This window comes from Phallusia mammillata, chromosome 7, assembly GCF_965637545.1.
Source record: "Phallusia mammillata chromosome 7, kaPhaMamm4.hap1.1, whole genome shotgun sequence".
In the NCBI taxonomy this organism is placed as follows: Eukaryota; Metazoa; Chordata; class Ascidiacea; order Phlebobranchia; family Ascidiidae; genus Phallusia; species Phallusia mammillata.
This window is the reverse complement of record NC_137258.1, coordinates 22640366-22655114: the sequence shown is the minus strand read 5'-3', so window position 1 is coordinate 22655114 and position 14749 is coordinate 22640366. Positions and strand designations below refer to the sequence as shown.

Genomic DNA, 14749 nt, shown 5'->3' with positions numbered 1-14749 from the left:
AAAATTGGTCGCTATTTTAATTGTAAAGCCTGATGATTGTAAGGTAATGAAATGCTACTTGCAGTTTATTTATAATCTCGACACGAAAATTATTTATTGATAATAATCAGTACACAATTGCAACACAATTAACAGCAGAAACAATTGCACAATCCTAAAAAATTGCATAGTGTATATTTTTTGTCAAAACATAAAAAACAACATTATTACAAATCACAATAAGTTGTTCATCTGTTTTCGGGATAAAGGATCTTTATAAGTTGCTTCTTATTCACTTTTCCCATCAGATTGCGAGGTATTTCATCCAACATTTTAAATTCATTAGGAATTTGACTTTTCAGCAGATTTTCTTTGCACCAGTCTTTCAGCTCTTGCTCACTAGTTTCGTGAGACAATATAACAAGAGCTACAATGCGCTGGCCCATTGTTTTATCATCAATTCCCAGCACTGTGATCTAAACCAAAAAAATCAACTTAAAGTTTGAACATGATTAGTTTTAGTATTTCTAAATTAAATCCATAGCAGTCAAAGTGTTAGACTACATAGTTGCTGCTGTAGAATATAATATTTTTCTTGCTGTTAGTAGTTGACTTGTAATAGAGACAAGAAAAAGTTATATTTATCCGCTTGATGTTTAATTGGACAAAGGTTTAAAATTTGGGACCCTATTTTTTGAAAGGACTCAATCTCTCCCTTTTTGTAGCACAACTCACAGTATATTAGGTTAGATTTTTCCTTTGAAACAGAACATTTAAAATGTACTTTACTAAAAATCAGCACATTCAATTACTTCATTTACTGCCGGATGCTCCAATAGTTTTTTCTCAATATCAAGTGCACTTATTTTGTAACCACCACTTTTGATTATGTCCACTGATGTTCGGCCTTTGATGAAAAATGCTCCATCTTTGAACTTTGCAGTGTCGCCAGTTTTAAACCAACCTGTTGAAATAAGAATATGGCACTTTTATTTGTATCAGAAATTTAATGTGAAAATATGTTGTCAAATAAATAGCAAATGAAACTTGAAATTTATTGTAAGTTAAAATAAGTTTTTAAGTTAGATTCTTCGAGAATGCATTTGAAAGGTTTATGTTCAACTGGATGTGTTACAAATTGACATTTGGAAACCTCAGTTATCTTTCTGCATTATTTATTGCACAAGAATTTCAATTGCAAAATTTGTATGTCCCTTGTTTCCATGAACATTGTATTGTGAGATATTAATTTTGTGTAAAATCTTTGCCAACCTTCAATAAATAAATCTTCTTTGGTTTCAGGTCTGTTCAAATAGCCCTCAAACATTGCATCGCTCATAATAAGCAGTTCCCCTTCCATATCACCAGTATCTTCATGAACAGTAACATTGGACTCGGATGCTTCAACAATTGTCCTAAAAACTTTGTCATGTTGATTCTGTGTCTTTTTATTAAAGCACAACAAACCTAGTTGTTGTTCCATCTGAATTTGTTTGTACAAGTTTGGAATTTACTCCTGGAAATGGAAGACCAACAGCGCCTAGGTAAATGTGATGTGAAAAGCTTGGGGGGGAATTAGTTTCTGGAAATGTTTAATGCCCAATTTGGCAAACCATCCAAACAAATTATTTTGGTTTTAGTGTTCTTGATGACATATGAAGTGGTTATTAACAACAATTTTCTGTACTTATGTAAGCAAAAGTACCTGGTGATCTTGGCCCATGAAGAGGATTAGTAAGTGCCATTCCAAACTCAGTTGCCCCATAACGTTCCAACAAAACATGTCCCGTTATTTCTTTCCATTTGTGAAGTAAATGAGTTGGTAAAGGAGCCGAACCTACAAAAAACATCAGTAGATAAGTTTTAAAATTGAAGCACAATTTTATCAGAAAATGCCGAAAAATGCTAAGGAGTAAGTTCTTAAAACAATAGATTTTTCAGCCAATGTATTTCAAAGTCTTTGTTTGTTTTTTGTACATTTTTATTCTGCCAATCTGAACTGTTTAATTATTAGACTTTCTTTGAAGTTGTGAGATGTGTTTAAACTTTTGATTTAACACAAATTTTTAAAGCACTTATACCTGAAATCATGAGCCTAAACCGTTTGCATTTTTCTTGAGTCTCTTCAATAGAGAGGTTTAGTTCCTCAAAATATTCGATCAGCTTTGCATATATTGTTGGAACGGCCATGAAAACATTGGTTGGCAGATCACAGTCATCATCTAGCAAGTCTTTCCACACCTTAAAAGTTGAACTTGTTTTCTCTCACATTAAATTTACTAGTTAGGATCAGGCTAGTGTAATTTGTGTACTTCTCTTTAAAGCGCAGCTCTTACAATTTTTTCAGTGCATAAAATATTAAATTGTCATTTTGAGGTCTTTCCAAAAAATGTTGACATAAAACTCCGAGAAAAACTTCATTTTATGAGAATCAAAAACTTTAGCTGCAAACAGTGCACATTGTTTTGACCTAAGAGTTCTCATCAGTGCAGCTGGTGACAAGATATTAGTCATACAGGCTAGTTTAGCTGGGTTAAGGCACACAATTTGTCAAATATTCGTTCTTACACTTGCAGGGTCAAATTCAGGCAACATCTTAACAGTTGCTCCAGCACATAACGGACACAGTAAAGCAACAACCATTCCATGTCCATGGTGAACTGGTAGAACATGGAGTAAAATGTCTCTTGACGTCAATTCCCAAGCTTTTGATATCCTGTTTGCCTGTATAACAACATTCACAGTTGTCATTGGTCTAACCCACAAAATTGAGTTAATAAAGATAAGGCAATATTGAAAGGTTACAAAACTGAGAGAAAAACAAGTTGATAGGATCCAACTTAATATGAGTTGTACATTGAGATGTTTTATTATTATTCAATACATTCGTTTGTTATGAAAGTGCCCTACAAATCTCTTTCATGAGCAAATTTAATAGAGTCACAAAACAATTGAGTTACTTTATCAATGCAAAACTTATCCAACATGTACGAAATAAAAATCAAATCACTTGCAATATCTGCTAATTAACAAAAAAATGTTAAAAGTAATTAAATGGTAAACAATCTTCTCGAAAAAAATAAGCAATAATGTGAAACTAAATTACATGTGCTAGGTTGTATTTGTGAGTGTAAACAATTCCCTTAGGTCTGCCAGTTGTGCCACTGGTATACATGATTGACGATGGCAAATCCAATAAATTGTCAGGAAATAAGTTTAAGTTGTCATCCATTTGGCCAGAGACTGAACTGGTCATTATGTCCTTAAGCGGAACATGCAGTAACTTGAACTTTGAAGACAATTCTTCTGCAACCTGAAAATAACAGACACCAGTTCAGACTAACACTTTATTGAAATTTGTGTTGATTTCTAAAAACTTTTACTTTGTGTACTAAACTATTAATGCAGTTTAATTAACAGACAAAGGAACACATGAGATATTTGATAGAACTTTACATGAATACAGCCAGAATTTTTCAAAGACGCAATTGAAACCCATCGAAATTTAAATCAAAATGTGAATTCTCTGTTTAACCAAACCTGTTGGTGTTCATCACTTGACACAATAACACTTGGTTGGGAATCCTGCATCACATAGGACAGTTCAGGTTTAGGGTGTTGGGGACACAATGGTACAATGGCAGCTCCACACATCCAAGCTGACCACTGGCTAACAGTGAAAGATGCATTGTTCGGAGTCAAGATTGCAATTCGCTTTCCAAGCAAGTTTTGTCCATTGTTGGCAGCCACAAGCTGATCTGTACAAAGAGATAAATGATCAGCATAAACAAAAATAGGACAATAGATTAGTAGGTCTACATACCACCATAACAAGTAATTTTGCTGGTACACAGAACCCTCCTGAGACAAAATTTATAATAATAAGCAAAACTACAATCCGGCTGGTAAATTTAAGTAAATACTGTATTCACAAAACCAATCTTTTAGCCTAATCTTATTATATAATCTTACTCTTATTTTAATGCATATGCTTACGATGTTTCACACCTTTGAACAGCCGACTGCGACAAAGCAATTCAGAGTAAGAAAAGCTTCCCAGTGAGTCTTTTATGGCCAATTTATCGTCATATTTATTGTGCATAAATGGATACACCCCTTTAACTGTGTGACTTGTTGCAGAAACTCCAAAATTTCGCCCCACTATGTTTTTTAAAGAGCATTGTTTCAAAACTCTGATAAACAACATTTTGCAATGGAAAAAAAACAGGGGAATCACCTTTAACGGCTCTCTTCTTCAACAAAATTATGAAATTGAAATAATTACCGTAAGATTGCTTGTTTGGTGACAAACTTGTAATACAAATGTCGTTTTACGCATTTTGACACCTATTTTTCCTAAACCCATGTTTTATAGTCATACGTAGTAGATTTTGCAAGTTTGTAAAAAAAAATTCAATTTGAAATGTTCTCCATCATAGAAGTAGTGTTGGTTGGCAAAAATTTAATAATGTTTTACTTTGTGTAAATCAAAAGCAATAAAACTAAATTAAAAAGTGAAGATTCTCTTTACTTGTCGTTGTTGAGAAAAGTTACGTGACGAAATCTTTTGTTGACCTCTGTTACGTATCATCACGCTCCAATAATTATCAGCGTATCTTGAGAAATCGAGAATTTATCATCGTCGAATGATCAAGATTCGTCACAATTTATTGTAATCAAAGTCGGCAGGTTTGTCTATTTGACTCAGAGTATATACTGAGAAAAGAAGAACTAGATTCAAGTTCAGAAAACAATAAGTCAAAGTTGAAAAATTATTAAATAAAATTGTTCTCGTGTTAAAGTGGTCGTCGGTCGTCGCTTTTTGTTTACATTTTGTCATTGTGTATAATACGTATTTAAAATTATTATAGAGTTGTTTTATGTAAGCTTGTTTTTGTGTGATTCAAGCTTAAATGGCTAATTATAATACCTGAATTATTGTATCACTTTAAATAAGCAAAATTTTCAGGGGAGTTTAAAACAGTAAAATTTCAGTTCCTATATATGTGTAATGTTATTTACAGTATTGTTGTTCAGAAAAATATCTTGGTGGATGTTGATAAATTGTTGTTTGTGATAAATGTCTTCAAATCCACAAAGAAGACCAAGTAGATCTGCACCAAGACCTCCGAGGCCAAGTTTTCCTCCATCTTCTATGCAAAGGTATTAAAGAAATTTAAAATTAGACAAAAGCCTTTGTGCCAAAATGTACCTTATATATCATGAAAGTAAATTAAAGTTTTGCCAGCTGACTCTTTTTATTTTGAAAACCCAATTTGAACCATGTACAACAATATTGTTAAAATAGTACTCAATAATTCCAAGTCATTTTGGGCAAGTCACATTATCAAAACAATTTAAAGTTCCACTATCACTTACTTTTTCAGATGTGATCAATCTACTTCATCTCCACGTTCCTCTTCACCAACTTTATCAACAAACTCCGATTCACGAAGAAGTTTACCTGATTACCAAGTCTATTCGTCAAACTCATCTCCCCATGAAATAAGGAGACATAGGAGGTGAAATTTCTTTCCTTATAAAATGTAGTATCCATTTTAGTTGTGCCTCATCCCTTATAAATATCAACTTCAACACATATAATCTTGTTCTTGATAAAGTTTACAGCATAAAAACTTTGAATAGTTGTTTACATTTGCCCACCTAAACCTAGGTGAAATTACTGTTTTTCATTTATTGTATAAAAAATTTATAAGCCAACAACAGCAGGTATGTAGCTATATAATGTTTGTTTTGAACACTTCTCAAGCAGTTGTCTATTACTAAACTAAATGCTTTTTATTAACCAGATTAAAATAAAATATCTTCACCTAGTGTTTTTGTTTATTTGCAATGCCATGACTGCGAAAAATCGGTTGCTGGCAGTTATTACTAAAATTTGTTTTGCACATTCCTTAAGCTATTTGCCATTTCTGAACTAAATTCTTTTTTTGTAACTATAGAAAAACACAATTTTGCCGTTTTTTAAGTGGTTATTCATTGCCATAACTGCATAAAATGGTTCCTAGGAGCTTACGCCTAAACTAAAATAAACCCACTCTGTATATTTCGTTTTAGAGGCAGTGTTGGAGACAACCACCCACGTCGGCCTGCTCCTTCCCAACGACCACGCAAACGAGCGCAAACTGTTCGCAGTAAGAGCGTGCGACACAATCGACCTCAAATTACAATTGTTTCAGCTGAACCAATGAGTCACCACCCAGCATTTGCCGATGGTGCTAAAGGAAGTTACATTCCTCCTGAAGCTCCACCAAGTTATGACGAAGCCATGAAGGCTCCACTTCCCCGAAATCCCTCGTTCACTGACCCAGCATTTCCTGGTAAAAATGTGAAATAGTTTGGCAAAATGACCTGCTGATTAAATAGGTGAACTGTAATTCTAAGAAATATTCAACTTCCGCCATGTTAGAGTTAAAAGGTGCACAATGATTTAATTTCATGAAATATTGTACTTCCGTTATGTCAGAGTCAAAAGGTGCACAATAGTTTACACAGTTTAAATGCAGCCTACTTACAAAGGTTTTTGGTGTTTTTAGTTGAAAAAAATGTAGAGATTGTGTCTTTAATCTGAACAGCTTATCAGCTTGTTGTTAATGAGTAGCTTTTTGACCTAAATTCTTGTTAGTTTAATCAGTGGCTTGTGCACACTAAATCATGGTTATCAGTGGGAGTCAAACAAATTTGTGTAAAGCCATGATGTTGCGGTTTGATTGCCTTGCCTGGACCAGACAGGAAGTATTTGGATGTTATTTTTGGAATTTACAGTATTTGCCAATTCAAATTCATTTCAGGGCAGAATTGGCATCTACGTTCAAGTTTGAGAGTGAAGTCATTTAAATGCCGCAGTGTACATATTCCCAAATGTATTTGTTGCGTTCGGCCAGACATGTATGTGTAACTTTGGTTTTGGCTTTAGTAACGTACCACAAAGTTGTGAAGTTACATGTGTCAGTTAAGCCTCTTTGACATTGACTAGTCATCTGATTTTAGGTCTGCACATTTTGCTGTTATAACTTTTCTTTCAGTTTAAGCAGGAATTTGTAACTGAGAGAGCATATACAAAGTGGCATGGTCATTAGGTCAAGTTGAATTAACCTTTTTTAGACCTGTGTCAGCCTGATAGCAAGTGTTGTTGAAACTGTGTGTAAGTTTATTTTTAGTGAGTCATGCAAATAAGGAAGTCAGCCATTGTTGCAATGGTAGCCAGTTGTGATTTCATCAAACTATAATGCGTATTCAGAGCCATTGTGGTTTCAGCACTTGAGAAGGAACTGCTAATTTGCCTTAACTGGACAGCTAAGCGTTCCAAGAAAACTGCAGCGATGTAATTTTACAGTCAGTTGTTTCCTGTCAGTGCAAACATGCAAGTTTTTTCTGCACGTACCTAACAGCACATTGATCTAATGAGTTTCGGTCCCCAATGGCCATCTATAATTAATGTACAGTTGTTATATGTGACGCATGTATTTCATTTCTCATAGCTCTTGGTAAGAAACAAGGAAGTATAACAGTCCTTGTACAACCAATACTCTTTTCTGTTACAGTTTCCCTGAGAAGTAAATAGCTAAAACAGAGACTAGTTAAGAACCTAAGTCTTAAGGGCATCTTTTGCCAGGAAATGATTAGGTGAAGTTTTTTTAAAAAAGGTAATAGTTGTTTGTTAAGGTCTCTGGAAATAATAAACGGGGCTATTTGGATGCCATTTGTCTTTTTTGTATATTTGGCTTGTTTAGTTTGTGGCACAGTTCAACTAAAAAACAACTTTTTATATTGCCTAAATGTCAAGACAAATATATCAGAAAAAGGTGAAAGACTTCCTAATTTTTCTATATCATTAACCTATAAAATAAAGTTATATATATGAGCCCTGTGTAGAATAAGATAGACCACACGGTAGATTATTTTTGGTCAAACTTTTTTGCATGTTTGGTTTTATCATTCAATTTTGTGCATAACTGCCAATTGCCAATTGCCAATAGTCAAGTCGTTTAGTTTTAAATAGAGGAAGTTATGCACCAGGTATATATATGCAGTATTTCCTCGTATTACAGGATGGAATAGTTTTGTCTTTTAATGTTCCAAAAATGATTTGTTTTTGGTTTGACTTTTTTTTGTTAAATCGCAAATGTGTTTGAATCAGTTCCTTGTGCTTTAAATTCAATCATAGTTTATACAAGCTGGTACACAATATGATTTTACACTTAATATACATAAAAGTACAGAATGAGCAAAAAAATCAGAGCCAGTATATTTGTGCAAAACATAACGACGTTTCGACAAGTGCTATTGTCATCACCAGGTCATAAGAATTAAAAGCGACAGAAGGCTCTTGTCGAAATGTCGTTATGTTTTACACAAATATACTGGGACTGGGTTTTTATCTCAGATTATTCAAAACCGTAAACAGTGTACCTAAGTACAGATTGATTTGAAAAAACTGTTGCGTTTCAGATCACATTTCCCAACAGAGGCGAGTTTTTCCAACAGTAGAATCTGTTTCCCTGCCACAACCCCACTCAGAGGAGGAAATAAGACCAAATAGTGTGACAGAAAGCGCTCGGTCGAACTCTGCACCAAGACGTGAACTGGCAGCAGAACGTCTTGTTGTTCAACTTCCTACACAAGACAACAGCCACTGTAGTAGCCCTGGTCCATCAAGAGAAAGGTCTGGAAGTAGTTTAAACCCTGCTCAATCAACCGACGAAGAAAAACAACCTGTACCAACACCAAGAACTAGGAGAAAGGTGATAAAGTTATTTCTGCCTAAGCCTGTGCTCATTGCTATTATTAACACATAAGGGTATACTCTATTTGTGGAATGTGGTAACAAGGGTGAATGAACATAGTTGTTCTAGCATGAAATATTCACTATGGTATACTGTTGTCTTTGTTTTTGCCAAAAATGGGAAGCCTTTATAATTTTAACAAAATGGAAAAGATCTGTTATATTGCCAAAAAAAACTATAAAAATGATCACTTAAAACAACTAAATATGTTAGTATATGTGTCACAAAGGAACATTTTTTTAATAGTCAACTTAGTGTGTAAAAACAAAGAAATATCCAGCGAATCCAAAAGAATGTTAATTAATTTTCCCACAACTAATACAAAATGTTAACAACAGGTTTCGCTTCATCGAAACACTCCACCGTCTACATCAGAACTGACAAACACGCCGCAACGAACATCTCCGGTAAAACCTCCTATTCCACCTAAAAAACCTCATCTTACATCACCCACAAGTCCCACAACATCGCATCAACATTTCATATCCTCCACTACAAGTCCTGTTAATCACAATCAACCCGACCTTCTGTCTTCTTTGGACGATTCCAGCCATCAGGACTCATTACCAGTGCCAATGTTGCCTTCAAGTCGAAAGTTGCCTCCCCCGCCACGCCCCCAATGTGCTCCACGAAAGCCACCCCCTTTGGTAACTGAGAAAAATACCAATGAGTCTGTGGAGGCTATATCACAATCCACCACTGCTCCGCAACCTGAAACGAGCACATCAAGCGCTACTTCTTTAACTTCTGTGGATAGAGGGACTGAAACTAGTGAAGTTGTCGAAAAAGTGGAGCCAGTTTACGCACAAGTGCACAAAGTTCCAGGCCAAAAACCTGCAAAACAATCTCCTGCGCACGAAACAGCTTCAACAAATGAAGATTCCAGCCAAAATATCAATGCTTTGGATGAAATTTTAACTGACAGAGCTAAAACTCCACCATTAGTGCCAACCACTCGGCCGCCAATTGAAGATTATGAAGGAATTCTGTTTAACACTGAAACAGATCACCTTTCTACACGTCCAACAAAAGAGGCCAAACAGTCTGCAGACCAAAGCTCGTTGACCATAAGTGACACGCCATCCAGTCGAGTATCGCCATCAAGCAGTATTGATTCCTTGTATGAGTCTGTCAGGTTCCACAAAAACCCTGAAGAAAAGTCCATGACCCCTAAACCCCGGGTAAAACCCCCTGGGTCAGCCCCACCATTGCCCCCTGTACAACCGCCACCCCTTCCTGCATCACGACCAGTGGGACATATTCCGAATAGATCAACACCGCCACCTGGAGGTCGTCGGCAGTCCAGTGGCGACATCCCGAAGAGAGAAAAAAATGAGTCACCCAAAGCCAGAAAGGTTGTCCGAAGAAAAAGCACAAATTTTAAAGAAAAGGGATTAAAACTTTTCAGAAACAAAAACAACACAGAAGCCAGTGAGAAATCTGTTTCTGATGCAAGCTCACATTTTTATACTGAATCCAGTCCTAAACCGAAGAAAGTTCCTCCACCGAGACCTGCTCCTCCTTCTGTTCTTCAACGCAAGATCACTGAACCTTCACCAGCTACTCAGGAAAAATCTCAACCACCAATCAATTCGACTGCCACACACAAAAGTCCTTCAACAGAAAAACCTCCAACTTCTCCTGCATTTAGCTCAGAGCCTACCTCTGTTAAAACAGAAGCAAAACCTGAACACTCTCCCGCAACAAAACCATCGAGGCCTGTGCGTCCGCCACCAAACAGGCCCCCACCCATCAAGGCACCATCAGTCCCAGCTGTGATAAGCAGCCCAACAAATGGTGAAGCCCCACCCCTTCCAAAACCCCGCAGACAACAGCCTAAACCTCTCATTACACTTGAAACTAATATTACTAAAGACACAACTGATGGTTCAAAGTCAAATGGGGTTCTTTCTTCACAAGACGCACAAAAACCCCTTGAGTTTGACCTGGAACAAAACGATTCTAAACCCTGTGATGTGATTTCGTCACCTCCCAGGTCACCATCGGCAAATGGGCCTTTATCTCCGCCAGGCTCAGCCAAGTTAAAACCCGCTCGCCCGCCACCCGCCATGTTTTCAACTCCTCTTCTACCATTACATGTGACACAAAAGAAGACGGAGCAGGTGGAAAAAAACTTGGAAGAAATACAGCCACAAATTGATGAGCAAATGAAGAAGTATGTTGACGGGGAAGAGTTTTACATCGCCGTAGAGGATTATGAGCCAACCAACTTCACTGATTTGTCTTTCGCTGCCGGGGAGAAGGTTTCAGTGATGAAGCGGATTGATGATGTAACGCTGTTCGGCAGGAATGAAGAAGGAGAGGAAGGCACGTTTCCTGAAAAATATGTTCGACTTGAATCTGACCTTGTGACGGACAACAACAAAAAACCTACGGTTGTTGAAATGAACAACAATAGTAATAATAACAATAACAATAGTAACAATAGCAATCAGTTGTCTGGGGGTCATGAAATTGTAGATAAAGTTGTGGCAATTTTTAGTTACACTAGCAACAATCCTGAAGACTTAGCATTTACAGCTGGTGACATTATCCATTTGGAAGAGCGGGTTTCTTCTGATTGGATGAAAGGCACAATCGGGAGCAAAACTGGAATATTTCCGAGCAACTTCGTGCAGCCTGCACCTTTTGAAACACAGACTGCTGTAAAATCTGCTGTGAAAAGGCAATATGGAGTTGCTACGTTTGATTTTATTGGAACTAATTCGGATGAACTAAGCTTTAAAATTGGTAACAAAATTGAACTACTTGAAAAATTAGACAATGAATGGACTAAGGGAAAGCTGGGAAACAAAGTTGGAATTTTCCCTTTGAAATACGTTCAAAGCGAACTCCCACCCAAACCTGCAATTCTTTTTCCAAAACCTTCAGTTAAAAACATTTCCCAACCCAAGGAACAGTTAGTTTTGCCAGAAAAGGTTGAGAATCGTGAAGAAGAACACAAAGTAAAAACAGCAATCGCGTTGTTTGACTTTACCGGCAAAGACTCCAGTGAACTTAATTTCAAGACGAACGACGTCATCAAAATAATAAGTAGGTGTAATATATACTTAATAAATTAAATAAATAATAGCATGGCTCAAATCCTTTTTTTACATTAGTTTCTTTGCTAAATATGTTGGTGAAGTGTGTGAAATACAATGGTCTTGTTTTTACGCACTTTTTAAGTCCTGAGAAAAACAAATTTTGAGTTTTTTTGTGTTTTAATTAAATAATCATACAATGGGTTGATTTAAATAAAAATAGGTGCAAAGCTGTATTGTTTATCATGTATCAAACATTTTCCCATTCCAAACTGATGAAGAAAGCTTCCCTAATTGCTTTTACTGGTGGTGACTTCCTCATCAGATTTCAGGAAACTGCCATTGTGCAAGGTTTTGAGGTTACTTGGGAATTCCAATGCTTGCAGGTTAATGTACAATGAGCCAAAGTCTTCAAAAATGCATTATAGTCTTAATTGTCATGAGTCAAAAAAGCCATATACCTATGACTGGTGATTCAAACCAACTCAAAGCATTATATAGGCATGACTCAAGCAATTAATTGCAACAAAATAAGATTATGTTCAAATCTGATGGACCTAGCCACTGATATCATATTTAGTAATGACACAGTATTTTTAACACAGTAATTCGCATCTTTGAGCAAACCTTGTTAAATTATTTTTCAGAACAAATTAATGAGGATTGGTTTGAAGGAGAATTAAACGAACAAACTGGAATTTTCCCTGCAAACTTTGTTCAACTGTGATATATATACCTATTCCATGGTAAGTGAAACAAGCCAAAACATTTGTACCATCAATGTTTCTGTATGAATATATAAGCATGGAGTCAATATAGGATAAGTAGGCTACATGCAGTACATAGTGTTTTGATCTATAGCAATGGTTCTCAAACTCGGTTTTCGGGGGCGCATGCGGCTCCCAACTACTTATTTTGTGGCTGGCACCAGACCTCAGAAAACCACCAAAGATTGTTATTTTAGCTTTTAAAGTTATAATCTTTAGTGATTTTCTCAAGGTTTTGTTTTTTTGCGGCTCCCTACACACTTAAAAAAATACCAGTTGGCTCCGACAATAAAAAAGTTTGAGAACCACTGATCTATAGGGTATCATCATGTTCAGACATTAGCCATTGTATGAGTTTTAGGAGGCTTGGCTTTTTAGCCTGTTACTTCCAACAATCATCAGTACCATAACATGGCCAATATGGTCGAAGTATTTTACCAGCTGCACTGATAAGACCCTGTAAGTCAAAACAGTGTGCACTGTCTGCAGCTTGCATATCACAAATGTTTCATTAATGAGTTTTATGATTAATTTTTTTATACACACAAGAAGAAAAATATTTGTGTATTTTCCTCAACAAACAATGTCCCTCTCAACAAAACCTGTCTTTTAGATTTCCAAGTCAACTGTGAAGCTTTGATGGTGAATGTTTCCTTATTGATGGTTGTCCTTTCCACATATTGTTTCGTTTGCTTGCTTAAGAACTTTATCATTCCAGCGAAGCTAACCAGCTGCTGCATCAAAATTTTACTTTTTGTGAAGTATTTTTTGCGCAACGTTCATTTTTAGGGTCTATATAGCATTGAAAGAATTTCTTTCCGTCTCTTAAAAATATATTTTTGAGGTGCCACAGGATTAAAACATATTTTAGTGTCGTCCAATGTACACCTAAATACATCATAAAGATTTTAAAACTTGTAAATCTAATCTATTTCAGACCTAAAATGTTTATCAAAATTCCTATCATACAGTGGTGGTGTCAGCCAGTTCTATCACAAAAGTCATATTTTTCAGTCGGTTCTGTTACAAAAAGTCCATTGACAGTAACCAGTAATGCTATCCGGTTCGCTGATCTCATAAAATTTAATGAGATGGTTCTATAGAACCAGTGCGAACTGGCTGAATCCCACCACTGCTATCATACCAGGCCTTTTTATGCCGCAAAATAAATTGGATGACCCAATAACCTTTTTGAACTCAGAAACTTGATAAAAGGTGGACCTGTTAAAGATTTGTCAAATCATTGTAACAGTATTTGGAAAGAGTATTAATTCAAAAGTATTAATTGTGTGTGCAGCATAAATCGAATATTCAAAATTTATACAAAAGAAAATGGACTTTGCATGATTTTATACTTTGTTTTTGTTTCATTGATGACTGCAATATTACTTTTTCTCATGACAACTGTTATTTTCATTTCCCTTAAGTTTCACTTAGTAAAGGTCCTTGTTTAAAACAGTTTTACTTATAAAACGCATATACCTATTTATGGATACGGTATTTAGCCTGTCCATATAAATAATATAACTGTACAACAGAAGTACTACAATTTTGTCAATTTGCGAAGTTGACAGACCCACTAGTGCATTATTGGTCCGATTGCAAGTTTTTTACTTAATTAATTGATCCCCTATTTAAATTGAATGCAAGTGATTAATGCATATTCCACTATGTAAGACCTAAATACACTTTTGGACTGTTTTGGTGCGATGTATGTTATGTTCCTACACAGTAGCATCTGTGATACAAATTAACATTACTCAAAATTAGCTGTTGCTGCCAGGCATAATGTATAAGGGAGTAATGCTCTTCCAGCAGTTTTTATCATAAACAACCAACGTTTCGATGTCCTATATGAGACACCTTCATCAGGATAATGGCATATCTCGAAAGACGTTTACTCTGCTGAATTTTTTACCAACTTTTGCTTAAGCAGCCAGTCTTGTATTTTTATGCATCTCTCCGGCCTTCTGTAGTTTTTACTTTTATTTTCTTGTTTTCTACTGACTTTTGCCTATCAGTGTCTATTTCGAAACCCGTTGCTGTAGCGTAATTTTTGCTGTTCACTAGGTACCTGCAATCAAATAAATATCATCGTTCCAAACTCTAGCCTTCAATTGTTCCAATAAGTTAACATGCATTTTAGGGCTGA

At 35.8% G+C, this 14749-nt stretch overlaps 2 protein-coding genes across 5 annotated transcripts; one reads left to right on the top strand and one right to left on the bottom strand.

Moving 5' to 3' along the window:
- Positions 1-81: 81 nt before the first annotated feature.
- LOC145237377 (malonate--CoA ligase ACSF3, mitochondrial-like) lies at positions 82-5065 on the bottom strand. 4 transcript variants are annotated; one of them, XM_080100214.1, is made up of 11 exons: positions 5002-5065; positions 4511-4695; positions 3520-3737; positions 3086-3292; positions 2548-2703; positions 2061-2220; positions 1685-1816; positions 1447-1519; positions 1252-1394; positions 792-943; positions 82-455 (listed from the first exon to the last, which is right to left on the bottom strand). In XM_080100214.1, exons 3-11 carry the CDS (start codon positions 3631-3633, stop codon positions 228-230), a joined length of 1365 nt encoding a protein of 454 aa, XP_079956340.1. In that variant the 5' UTR covers positions 3634-3737; positions 4511-4695; positions 5002-5065; the 3' UTR covers positions 82-227. The 4 variants fall into 4 exon arrangements, with proteins under 4 accessions (XP_079956340.1, XP_079956342.1, XP_079956339.1 ...); XM_080100216.1 differs by lacking the exons at positions 4511-4695; positions 5002-5065 and adding an exon at positions 4265-4354; XM_080100213.1 differs by lacking the exons at positions 4511-4695; positions 5002-5065 and adding an exon at positions 3988-4205.
- On the top strand, positions 4991-14701 carry LOC145237374 (uncharacterized). The gene is made up of 7 exons (XM_080100209.1): positions 4991-5142; positions 5367-5501; positions 6058-6320; positions 8452-8744; positions 9125-11840; positions 12478-12576; positions 13211-14701. The coding sequence occupies exons 1-6, from the start codon at positions 5060-5062 to the stop codon at positions 12555-12557; spliced, it is 3570 nt and encodes a 1189-aa protein (XP_079956335.1). The 5' UTR covers positions 4991-5059; the 3' UTR covers positions 12558-12576; positions 13211-14701.
- The last annotated feature ends 48 nt before the right edge of the window (positions 14702-14749 follow it).

What these genes read in the sequence shown, in the direction of transcription:
- LOC145237377 (XM_080100213.1), bottom strand. Translation starts at nt 4,186, where the DNA reads ATGTTGTTTATCAGAGTTTTGAAACAATGCTCTTTAAAAAACATAGTG. An exon ending in ACAAATACAACCTAGCACAT is followed by an intron (nt 2,704 to 3,085) that starts GTAATTTAGTTT and finishes GTTGTTATACAG; the next exon opens with GCAAACAGGATATCAAAAGC. An exon ending in CTGAATTTGACCCTGCAAGT is followed by an intron (nt 2,221 to 2,547) that starts GTAAGAACGAAT and finishes TCAACTTTTAAG; the next exon opens with GTGTGGAAAGACTTGCTAGA.
- LOC145237374 (XM_080100209.1), top strand. Translation starts at nt 5,060, where the DNA reads ATGTCTTCAAATCCACAAAGAAGACCAAGTAGATCTGCACCAAGACCT. An exon ending in CCTCCATCTTCTATGCAAAG is followed by an intron (nt 5,143 to 5,366) that starts GTATTAAAGAAA and finishes TTACTTTTTCAG; the next exon opens with ATGTGATCAATCTACTTCAT. An exon ending in CACCAAGAACTAGGAGAAAG is followed by an intron (nt 8,745 to 9,124) that starts GTGATAAAGTTA and finishes TGTTAACAACAG; the next exon opens with GTTTCGCTTCATCGAAACAC.